Genomic DNA, 12,900 nt, shown 5'->3' with positions numbered 1-12,900 from the left:
TATAGCACAGCACCAGAGCTTCCACAAAGAATATCTTGGGATTTGCATGCACATACACCAGTGCCTAATAACCAGAGAATGAAACATGTCCTCTGCAGCGCTGCCTTCTGCTACCGCCTTTGATTCACCGTTAAAAACATCATGCATAATTCAGTAACGTGCAGCGTCAGCCTGACTGTGCAGTTCTGCATGGAAGCTGTGATGCTGAATCTCTCGGCATGCAGAACAGCTAACGTGGCCCTGTTCGTAGTAGTTCAAATGGGGCACTGCATGGCCCACAGCTTTGATCAAATTCAGCATGGAAGAAAAGGGAAGCCAGATAATGCCAGGACACTGGTCCTGGGCTTATAACTTAGTTGGATCCTGGATATATATGCACCTTCATTCACAAAAAACTCCCCAAAACCCAGCAACCAACCCCCCTCAAATCAAAAAATCAAGCAGATGAAAAAACCCACCCCACCCCAAAAACCAAACAAAGGAAAGAATTCAAGGGAATTTAACTGTGGTACATAAAATACTTCAGTGCACGGCGAAAAGCCACACATCTAGCGTCTAACACATCCCACAGGGCCATGTTTCTCAGCACAGACAAGAGATTAAAAAGGAAGACAGTATCTTTCTACTCTACATCCAATTAACAGATTAAACAATAGCTTCTGCTCCTCTGTTTCGCAGTAGATGGTTTCTGGCATCTGTAACTCCTCTTCCAAACAAAAGCAGACAGTTGTCTAGAAATAATATAATCCCAACAGAAGATGATTGAAACTGCAAAACCACTAAAAGCTACTGAAGAAATTAGAAGAACTGTGAGAATGACTGAGTTTGCAAATTTAAACACAGAATTAATGAAGGCAAACCAAGATCCTCTAGTTTTGAACACTCCTATACATTAAAACAAAAGGTCTTGTTAATGCAGCCACTATGTTTTTGGCTTTTGGTAACCCTAGCTTTCCGTAACTTGCTGTTAACAGTACTCTAACAGTACTGATTTGGAAATGCTGGTTCCAAAGCAGCTTCTCTGCCAACTCTCTACAGTGGTAACATTTTACATATTGCTTGTATTTCTCTCTATATGCTAATATTGTTATTTACAATTGCACTCCCCATACATAATTTACTTATAGAATGCCTTTCCGCATTGTCCACTTCCCTTCCTAAGATGGTAACAGTTGCCTCCCTCTTGAGGAAGAGCTGATTATAAACCCAGAGCACATGTGTTAGGTGGATGTGAACAGGACTTGGAAGCACTTTCTGAGGAGAGGAAGAAATGCCAAAGAGAGTGAAACCAAGCCTGGACAAGACTACAAAGCCTAAGATTATAGTAACACAGATAGGACAAAATCAGCAAGTTGGATAATGACCAAACATGAAAAAACAGGAGCCTGGAAAGCTCAACAATACTTGATCACAGTAACATAAAGACACCCAAACAATATAAGACATGGACTTGATGGAGTGGGTCCAGAGGAGGGCCACGAGAATGACCAGGGGGTTGCAGCACTCTATGGGACTCTATGGGGCCTCTTCTACAAGGACAGGCTGAGGAAGCTGGAGATGTTCAGCCTGGAGAAGAGGAGGATCCAGGAAGACCTAATGAGAGTCTTCCAGTACCTGAAAGGGGCTTCTAAGAAGGATGGAGAGAGACTGTTTACAAAGACCTGCACTGATAGGACAAGGAGCAATGGCTTCAAACTAGTGAAGAGAGGATTTAGATTGGATGGCAGGAAGAAGTTCTTTACTATGAGGGTAGTGGAACACTAGAACAGGTTGCCTAGGGAGGTAGCTGGGGCCCTATTCCTGGAGACACTCAAAGTGAGGCTTGGCAGGCCTCTGGGCAAACTGATCTAGTTGAAGATGCCTCTGCTTTACTGCAGTGGGGTTTGGACTAGATGACCTTTCATGGGTCCCTTCCAAACCAGACCATTCTATGATTCTGTGCTTTCAGCACTGTCTTGGTTGCTTCCCTGAAAAAGCACACCAATGCCCTGCATGCAATGGGCTGCACAAAGCTGACACGGGCTGGATTTCCTTACAACAGCAATGTTGTTGCTAGGATAGGAAAACCTGCATGGATACTGGCAACACAGAAATCAGCTTCAGAAACCTATCCAAATGGTAATCTCATTGTACATCTCCTGAATCGGTGCACACATGGTCTAACCGAACCATGCACTGGAGTTGGAGAACAGGTATTGATTACAAACACCAACACACAAACAAATGACAACAGAAATCTCTACATGCAGTCTCTCTTCAAGGAAAAAAAAGGCAGAAACTTGGAGGATTTATGAATGGCTTCTTTGCTACAGAATGAATAAGATGCATGATCGATGCCATTACTAAATAGCTACGAGGTTTATAGGGTGTACAAATGCGTACTTGTAAAAATCAAGCCCTACCAATTAGCCATTATTTCCTTTTGTGCACATGCACCTACGTGAAGCTTTTGGAGAAGGAAGTGAAACCTGGCCTGCTCTGCTAATGCTGAAGAGCTAGCAAATTTAACTGTAACAAAGTCAGTGGAGAAAGGATTCAGATTCCACTTTTTTCCCTGCTATTGTCTCCTTTTCCTGCTTCTTCTCACTTTCCTCATTTGTAAAACAGATATAATAAGTCCCTATTTCAGAGGTGTACAATAAATGGTAAAGTGTGCTGGTTTTTTCAACTAGCACTTAAATTGTATTGCTACAAATAACTTTATGTAAACTTGATAGCTGTGCAGCTTTAACTCACATTTTCCCTGTGTGACTGTTTCTGTTTCATATTCCAAGGAGTCCTTTCACTTTAATAAACGAGACCCCAGAATACACTGTCTGCTCTGCAGTGTGAAGTGACTATAAATCAGTACAATTAACAGTGGCACTGTTCTGCTGGTCTTCATTATGCTTCAAAATTACCATGCCAAAGATGCTGAAAGAAATGTTCCTTTCATAAACTTATGTGCCAGGCAGTTGCTTAAGATGTTAGAACCACCAGAAATGTTCTTTAAATGAAACTGGGACTGTAGGAATTAGACTGAAACTTAGGGAAAGAGGCTCATGCCATGGACAAAACAACGAAGGCGACACTCCTACTACCGTTTTGTGCAAGTTTCTCTGCTGGCACTTAATAATACTGGCATTGCTCAACAGACAGCTCAGTACAGTTTTGCATTTGAAAGTATTCTTTCAAGATGCCCCAAGAAAGTGCTCGCATCAACTAAAAAAAAAATCAAGAAAATGCAGGTCTGATGCTAATGCAAATGAAAAGCTGAGTTATTGTTACTTCTACCATTAACACCAGTACCAAAACGCTACCAGTACATAGCATTTCAAGAAAAGGCTAAAACCCCAAACTCTTCTGATGTAAAGCATCTCTTACTATTATCTAACTTAAACCAAAAAGCTTGAAAAAACAGCTAGTTCTTACTTTGTAGCATAGAAATCCACATGATGAATGCAGCATCAAAAACCAGCCAGGTGCATATTCTGTATTTGAGGTGTGTCTGTCCTCTCTTGCTCTGATACAAGACACACAAATCGAATGCAAGGAGAAACAACACAGGATAATCTTCTCGTCACCTAGCTACAGCTTTCTTGGTTATGTCTAGGCCCCAGTTTAATCGCAGCATTAAACCACGTGGGCCAAGCCAGGTAGGCTAATTTTGTAGCACAGCACGACGTTAAAACTTCCTGCTTCTTTTGAATCAAAGGAAAACATGCAAATTTGCAACAGAACAAATCAAGTTAGCAACAAAGCAAATTATTTTCTATGACTATCTGTGACAAGCAAGGCAAAAAAAGGCTGCTAGTTTGGTGTGATTATAAATTTAATACTTTAAAGAAGTGGGTATACATGTAACTGTCAGGAAAGAATCAAACCTCAACATTTCCCATAGCCAGAATTAGACAAAAAAAGGTGTGACACATAAACCTGACTCCTACTATAATGAGCAACTGAATTCTCAAAGCCAGGGCATTTAGAAAAGCAGCCAAGAGCAACTGCCATTAAAAACAAAAAAATCACTTCCCTTATTTAAAAGGCACAAAATGCAATCAAGGATATGAGAATGACAATTCAAAAAATGAGCTATCTTCAGGGCATATATAAGAAAGCTGTGATCTCTGATTCTGCTGACAAAAAGGCAAAATGCAAAAACTGTGAAGTGCTATCAATTGGCAGAAACCTCTTCCACAGTGTCAGAGAGGAGGCCGTTCAATAAAGGAGAAAAGAAAGGTTGCACTTTATCCATTTTTCATAAGGTTATGTTGAAAAAACTGACTTAAGATTAGGTTTTATATTCCAAAGATTGGAAAAAACATTATTTTTTAATACTATAGCCTGTGTGACTTTTTACACAGTCATGCTTCAACAAACCATGAAATTCAGAGTATAAACTTCCAGTAAGTGCAGCAGAAAAAACAATCTCTCACCTTTCCGCCAGAGATCTTTCACAAAAGCTTATTCCATTCCTGGCTCAAATGTAGTACATTTCATGTACATGAAGTAACTTCACCAAATGACTTCATAATCAGGGGTAGTTCAGTGCTTGCAGCACATGCAAATATTTAATAAAACAACATCCAAAACGTTTTTCAAACTTGCCTTGGAAATTTAAGTGTTAACTAATGATCATATGAACACTTAGCTTGACATGCAACAGTTCCAATGCACAGAATCACAGAATTTCTTAGTTTGGAAAAGACCTCCATGCTCAGAGTCCAATGATTAGTTTCACACTGACAAGTCCTTGACTAAACCAAATCCCTCAGCACAACATCTCATCACTATGAACTGCTATGGTTGCAAAGGACCACCAGCATCAGCCAGTCCAATTCTGGAGGGTGTACAAAAACTAGCCAAAATTTACAGATATTCAGTCACAGAAATTCACATTTAGGAATCTAAAACTCAGTACACACAGAGGTAATGTCTGGCCACTGATCAACACCTTCTTTCTGGGCTCAAATCTACAGTCTAATTTTTCACATTTACAGCAGTATCTTAGATCTTTGTGTACCTTAAAAAGTCTTCAATGCAGAAACATAGAGAATTTAACTGTTCTGGAAAGAACAGGTATTTCTTCTGTCCTTTTTTCCAGTTTTGGTTCTTGCTCGTTCAAGAAGGCCAGTACATAATTAAAATCACATTGATCAAGGCTAAGAACTACTGAAACATCAACTCTGAGCCAGCTGCCTGAGCTGCAGTTGTTCATGCTGACATTTCTTCTGTCACGTAACACCTCATTTAGTTCCAAAACCTGTGCAGCGTCAGCTTTAGGTCTACTTAGACGGTGACAGAAAAACAATGTGACATTCCCCAAAAGAGCAATGATGGTTTCAAACTAAGCAAAACTACTCCATGCACAGTGTGATCTTTTCTTTATCAAAATAATCAGAAACTTCATCAATAACCTAGGTTTTTTTGAAGAGAGCTGGTGGTTAGAGGTAGTGGAAACAAAAGGGAGGGCTACTGGCAAATCCCCTTTTCCCTGTCTGTTAGAAATAAACGAACCCTCTACCTACCAAATAAGAAAAGGAAATCTTTGACAGGGCTACAGTATCATTATTTTCTGCATGTGCAAAAGTTTGCTTCAGAAAACTTAAGACAGCTGAGGGTTCTCGATAGAAAAAGGCAACTCAAGAAGCACAAGTAGGGTTAAAAAACAAAAACCAAAAATCAGTTACTAAAGAAAATGCCTTGTTGTGAGATTCTCCTCAAAAGCTTGAAAGGGTAGTGGAATGCACTGTGAGAATTCTTCCTGAGTATTTCACTCTTCTCACACTGTGATAGGGTTTACCATAATGACTCCATGCACTGATTTCTGGTGAATTACCACTATTCTATGCAGAACAGCACACAGCTGCACAGTCACACGGCACTGCAAGACAGTGGTCAGTCTTTGAAGAACACAGCTGTAACGAGAGCAATGCATGCTCTGCAGAACTTCCTGCAAAACAAATAAATATTGCATAGAAGAAGGCAGCCTCAAATTAAAAAAGACATTTAAAGTTTGAGTATTCCTCATTACAGGAAAAGCCTCCACACCAAGACCATTATCCACCAGAAAAGCTCCATCTGTGTATAATTATTTCTGATAAATGATATTAAGCTTCATTAAAGAGGTAGTGGGGATGTGAGAGAAGATAAAGAGAACTCAACCTGCAGATAAATCTCTTCACTGTATTTCACTTAATATCACCTCAGCAGGAAGTCATAACAATGTTTTTTATAGGTAATATTCTCAAATGCTCTGCAGGCTGTGCTGCCTAATATCCATCACCTTCACTGTACGTTCACAAGCTTGCAGCAATTTGGGATGGAGGACACAATTTAATTCCCTATGCTCCTTCCCAACCCTTTAATCACCTCCCTACTTACTCCCAAGTTGTTCTCAGCCACAACAACAACACATTGTTGTAACAAAAGTAAATTCCTAACTGAATACGTTTCCAGAACACCTGACCCAGTGAGCACTGGAGAAGCACCAAGATGCTGACTAATAAACCAGCAGAGCTGCTGAAGCTCCCTGCCTCGTGAAAGCTGAAACGTTTTGCTGAAGCACAGTACTTTGGTGAATTCTCTGAAGCTGTTCTAAGGCCTTGTTTTTAAAGCAGACTACAGGTTTCCATGAGGTTCTGGATAGAAGGAAGAGATGATGGGTGGTTGGCAGGCAACTGTGTATGTGAAGGAGAGACAAGAGTTACGTGGCAAGGTTACTTCTTATTGCAAGAACTGGTATCAGCACATTCACGTTTGAATCCTGATGTATTTATGACAGTATTCTCACATACAGACAGAAAACAATAACTCAATGGAATTTATTACACTAATGGTCGTTAGTGTAATAAACCACCACAGTCCCAAACCACCACAGTCCCAAACAACACTCTGCATTTTATCCACAGTCACTCTGCTTAGGTAAAAAAAAATATATAAAAGTCTACCTGCCTGTAAAGAGGATAAATACTTCAGCAACTCAGCAAAAGCATCCTATGTGAACAGTCAACACAACTGAAAACAACGTAGCACACCAAAGAGTTTTTAGTCCTAGTGCTTTGTCAACATTATTTCCATCAGTTGTCTCAGTGTAGAGGAACCAGAGTAGCTCTTGGAGACTTCCAGCTGACAAATAAGTATGTATTTCTTGCAATATTAACAACTCTTTACCAGCCACAACAAAGTAAAACTCAGCTCAAGAGGGACCCTCCCCATAAAGCATTTTCTAAAAATGAAATTACTAATTACACATTTGGGCTTAAGTTGAAGCATGCAGATTTTAAAACTCAATGTATTAGATACAGGATGAACTTCTAACAGAGGTTTAGGTTAATTTAAAACAAAACTATCTCTTATCTCACTGTGTTTTCCAATTTTTAACCTCTTAGCTTAACTTCAGGGAGACTTTTTGCCTGGCAGAGTTCAGTACAGAAGATGGGTAAGGAGAGATGGATTATCCTATGAAACTATAGTTTAATGCAAGTAACCTAGGGGCAGTCTGGACAAACATGCTATTAGACTCAGTACTATGTGCAACTGCAGTAGCTGAAAAACTAAAGGTTTTTAAGTCAAGCTTCACAAGATACTGGTACTTGTGGCCAGGAGGAGGTTGCTCTCTTCTCTCAGGTGGCCAGCACCAGAACGAGAGGACACAGCCTCAGGCTGCGCCAGGGGAAATTTAGGCTGGAGGTGAGGAGAAAGTTCTTCACTGAGAGAGTCATTGGACACTGGAATGGGCTGCCCGGGGAGGTGGTGGAGTCGCCGTCCCTGGGGCTGTTCAAGGCAAGATTGGACGTGGCACTTGGTGCCATGGTCTAGCCTTGAGCTCTGTGGTAAAGGGTTGGACTTGATGATCTGCGAGGTCTCTTCCAACCCTGATGATACTCTGTGTGTGTGATATTAGTTTCAGTGGTGTGAGGAGTTTCTCAGTGAGAGTGCTTCAAAATCATAACTGAATTGTATACTGCAGTTCAATCAGCCATAAAGTTGGTTAGAAACTCCTGCAACCCCTCTTAATTAGTTCTTTGGTTAAAGCCACATATGTTTAGTTTGTGAATAACTTCTAACCTTTCCCTTTGCTGCCAAAGACAGACCATTTACTTCAGGGAAGTACAAACCTAAGAACAAAAATAAAAGTTTATCCTTTCTTTGCTGTGAACTTAAGACTTTTGCACTTACATTCCTCTTTGCTCGGTGAAGTCACATTCAGTTCTGTCAAAAGTTGCTGGTTGGAGTTAGCGGCCTGTGTGGTTAGAGAGGTATTGCTGTGGTCACTATTTGTTTCTCCAGAGAACAAATCTGACTGGTTGCTGCTTGTGCTGGGAGTAGAGTCATCATCTGGCTGCTTCTTCTGGAAATCTGTCAAAATGAAGATTTCATGTCATCCCACTTGCTCCATCTAATTGTCCGATTTCCAACAGCATAATAAAAACAACTCCAAAAGACTATCATCATTCTAATCATTTGTGTATCTCATAGAAAACAAAAAGCAGGCTTCAAGTTTTTACTTCAGACTTACAATACCTCATAAGTTATTTGTTGTTGAAGAACGAGAAACAAAGTTCCTGCTGCCCCAGCTATTCACGAGCAACCATCTGAAACAAGCAGTTCGCACAAAGCACAAATGAAAGCACAAAGGAACAAACACTGGGTGAGGGCAGAATGAAGATGTATAACACGAGCGTAAGGAACTGCTACACTCCTCTGAAAAGAGCACTTCTCACTGCTGTTAGGTTTTGGTGAAGCTAAGCAGAGACAGCTACAGTTCCAGGCCAGCACGAGGCTGCTGGTGAGAGATTGCCTTTGCGTTACTTGTTCGATGGAGGCTTGTGGTGCGCATGGGCTTGCTCTACCTCCTTCCCTCTTCACTCACACAGGCATTACTATTAGAAGTTTCTCACTGATCTGTTGTGATCATACAGTTAAGATCTCATTTCAAACTTCTTTTCTTTTTGTTTAGCAAGTCACACTAAGTCTCCACATTGCTCCTGCAGTCCAAATTCCATGTCTTTGATAGACAATACACTGAGACTTAGTTTCCCCCCAAAACAGACTCGGGGTTGAGGGGAAATACGCTTTTCCTTCGTAGGTGCGCATTCTCCCTTGAGGGTTTGCTCCCAAACCCAGTCTTCACACCTGATTGATTGCAGCATTAGTCTCAGTTCCTACCAACTACACCACTGGATTTCAGTCCAGCACAGATCTGCCACGGGATGCCTCTGGGTAACACACTCTCAGCCCAGCAGACTTTGGTTTGCTTAACATCCAATTACTCTCACAACGCAAAGGAACCTCTTCTTTTTACAGAAACAGTTGCAGATGAATTGCTTCCAATCTTGGTATTCTTCAACACTTTAAATTACATACAAAGCCAAAATTCTTTCATATACAGACACATACACAAATTGGTATTTGATTGCTCATTATGGTGTTGTGACAGAGAGGAAAAGAGAGTAGTCCATAAACACTCACGGATTACAAATTGTTAGGACCGTGGGTTGCCAACATGACTCACTGGGATTGGGAAGCACTACAGTCAAGCAGTCCCTAAATGCTGATTTAGGATTTAAGTCATTTTCCAGAGAAAAGAAACTGTAATTTCTGCTGTGGAAGAGTCAGCCAGAAGTCCAGCTTGGAAAAGAACAAGCTCAAAGGCAGGTAAGATGAGCTCTTCCCTGAAAAAAACAGTTCGATGCTTTTTGTCACAGACGAGTTACTGGACCTAAGATGATGTCCCACTCAGTCCTTACTAGTCATTGACAAAGTTTCACCCAAATTGGGTCCTAAATTGCAGTGCCTGTAAAAGCAAGAAAGTTACAAGTACTTGTGCACTAGCCAGCCACGACCAGACAGCTGCAGCAGTCAGAACTGGATCCACTGTCCCAGCAGATAAAACACAACTCCTCATGTATCTGAGGCCATAGTCCTGACAGAAGGGGAGATCACAGCTAGAGATGTTTTGAGAAGCACTGCTCTATAAATAAAAAGTACAGAAAATAAACAAATATCTCACATGTTGTCTGAAAATATAAGGTGGCTACAAAGACTCTACATTTTATGCACAAGTCTACCCAAGGTAGGTCACAGAAGTAAAGCTGCATTGCGTGCATTTATCAGGAGCCAGAGAATCTCCACCTTTAACAAGCAGGGCAAAAATGCCAGTATTGGTTATGTTCAACGTTATGCACAACGAGCAATCTATACAATGCATTAAGAAAGAGCAGAATTACAGAACAGAAATAGATACTATGAAATACATTACAAGTCAGCAAATTAAACATTCTCTGTGGTTTTCTTTTTCACTGTGGGTGTTTTTGTGTTGTTGGGCTTTTCCCCAAATAGCTGCACTAGCTCACAGTCATCCGTGAGATGCTCTAAATAATAAATGTCCTGACAGTGCTAGAGACGACAGAGAAGTACCAGTGCTACATTGTGGCTCCCACAGCTGAAAGTGCACTGACCAAGGTGGTTTGCTCTTCATTTGCTTCGGTGTTGTTTTTTTCTTCCTGAAAAACTATTCACTTTGCAGTGTAATGATAAATACTCCAGCTTCAAAAAGCATAAAAGGCTGCCAAAAACGGTGATTCAGTGACAGCATGTCCAAACAAGCACACCAGTGAAACAGCTCAGAGCTGCCACACAGAAGCAAAATCCACCATGGCAGCTAAATTCTCTTTGCCTTCGTGGATCTGGGACTTCAGGTTCAGAACTAGCTTTTACTTGGACTGCAATCAATCAACTTTCAAAAAGAGGTTTTGGTCCCCCAGTTCTGTGGACCCCACTCCTGCTATTTTTAACCCTTTTTCACTGTAGACATGAGTACTTGAAGAGAGTGTTGAAATTGCTGGTTTTGAGTGCCCAAGCACTGTAACTGAAGCTGTAGAACTTACTTACACTAAAGCAAATTGTTAACAGTAGTATGATGTCAACAACAACACAGGGCCTATTCGGTGACATAGTTTACACAATAAATTTGGCCTAAATTATCCACAGATTTCTGAAACACTGCTGCCTAGTTTGTAACCCAGTACTCACCTGGTGCAAACACGTATCTAGCGACATACTGGGCGAGCTGTACCATGTTTCTTGCATGTATCGGTGAGCATTTGACTTCTGCTCACCAGCACTCTCATTAACACACGTAACTTGCAGATCACCTTGATCTCCTCCCCAAAGCACAACAAAAGCTGGCAATAACAACACCAAAACTGTGTTTGAGTAAACCCCAGCTAAGCCTTAACTGCTTAACTGACAAAACAAAAACCACATGCAATACAGGCAAGACCCTGGCAAGTTTAGAAAGAGAGGCTTTATTCTGATTAAAATCAGAATGTCATTTGTTTGACAGAACAATGTCCACTCCTCACAGTCTCACTGAGGTTAAAACAGGGCAAGGGGTAGCAAGACATCCTCAGCTGCAGATTTTATTTAGAAATGTATGCAAAAGACATAAATTTCCTTTTTCTTAAGTTTTATTAATATGCTAGCAACGTCTGTGCCAAACTGCACAATAACGAACTAAAAATCCAGCAACTCATGCTCCCTCTCCTACTAACTTTCCTTTGTAACGTCTTACAGAACCTTCAACTGGCACAGGGTCTAGTGGAAACAACTCTCTCCATTGGTCAGCTAACACAGTGAGTGTTTTGCTTTTCCCTATCTTCCTCAGGTCTGGGTTGGTTGGTTGGGGTTTTTTTTTGTGGCTGTGGTAGCTGGTTTCCTTTTTTAAGTGCAAGATATCCCGGTGCTAGTTACAAAGTGCAACCAGCACCAAAATAAGACGTGAAAATTAGCTGTTTGCTCCATGGGAGAATAACACAAGGAAAAGGTCTAACGATAAAGTGCATGAAATGCATCTGACAAATCATTACTGCATGGTAAAGAAACTGCAAGTCATAAGCACCAACACTGCCTGTCTTCTAGCTCCAAATTTCCTTTGCTCTAAGGACTGCACCCAACATCTTTAACTATCTGAAGTAATGCTCTCATGTGGTGGATGTTAATGGTAAGAACACTATTTTGGATTTGTTACTGGGGATTTCTTTGTGCACAAAACAATGAGTATGTGCCTATACAGGCATTATAAAAACATGTCATATTCTCTATACATGATCAATTCAGATGGTTGAAAACAAAGGCAAGAAGCCAGATTTGTTTGCAGACTTCAGAAGACAAACTGTTTTGCAGGACAATATTTTGCTCATTTGCATTCATAAAAGAACATCAAAGTCAGCCTCTGATTCTAATCCACAAAAGCAGAGGCTGCACGCAAAACCCACATCTTCTGAGCAGAACTAGAACTCCCTCGTGCGTTTGTCCAGTTACTGGTACCAGGGCAGGGTGAGGAGCCAAAAAGAGACTGTCTTCCCCATATCATCTTTTCACCCACTACCTCAGGATAAAAATGACAAATATTTAGAGTATCTGAACTCTTCAATCACCTAAAATGCTCCTGAACCTTTAAAAAAAAAAATAAAAATCAGATAGTCCCAATTCCAGCATTCAGTCTACTTTAGTCATGGATATCCAGGCAAACACCCAAGGAAACAGTGAGTCCTCAACTTTTGATTAACTGTAAGAGGCCTGTAACTAAGCAAGGAACAACTCCTCAGTTTCTGGAATGCAACTTCTGGAATTACAACCAGTTAAAACTCCAGGGCAAGGTGAAAACAAACAATACCAGAAAGGCGAAAATAACCACCAGTGGATGACAAAGCATTTTGTTCTGCAAAAGACAGGCATGTCAAACTACTAGATGAAATGACTTCATACTACGCCAGAGCTTGTTCACATTTGTGTTCATGCAATAGCATAGGAAACCATAACATTTATGAAGCTCTCCAGGGGAGAAGCATTCCTTTTGGCTTATTTTCAGGGTCAAAGTTAGCCCCCCTCCCTAACCTCTGGGCTATAACAGAC

General features: G+C 40.8%; 1 protein-coding gene across 3 annotated transcripts in view; it reads right to left on the bottom strand.

Annotated features, from left to right (window-relative positions):
• Window positions 1-12,900, bottom strand: part of ZFAND3 (zinc finger AN1-type containing 3) — a 137,420-nt gene that overhangs the window by 40,440 nt on the left and 84,080 nt on the right. For all 3 annotated transcript variants that reach the window (XM_064158854.1, XM_064158852.1, XM_064158853.1), the window contains one exon: window positions 8,161-8,340. In XM_064158854.1, the coding sequence (XP_064014924.1) occupies window positions 8,161-8,340 (180 nt within the window). The remainder of the gene's footprint in view (window positions 1-8,160; window positions 8,341-12,900) is intronic.

Source organism: Pogoniulus pusillus, chromosome 18 (genome assembly GCF_015220805.1).
Source record: "Pogoniulus pusillus isolate bPogPus1 chromosome 18, bPogPus1.pri, whole genome shotgun sequence".
NCBI lineage: Eukaryota > Metazoa > Chordata > Aves > Piciformes > Lybiidae > Pogoniulus > Pogoniulus pusillus.
The sequence above is the reverse complement of the archived record's forward strand: the minus strand, read 5'-3'. Positions and strand labels throughout refer to the sequence as shown.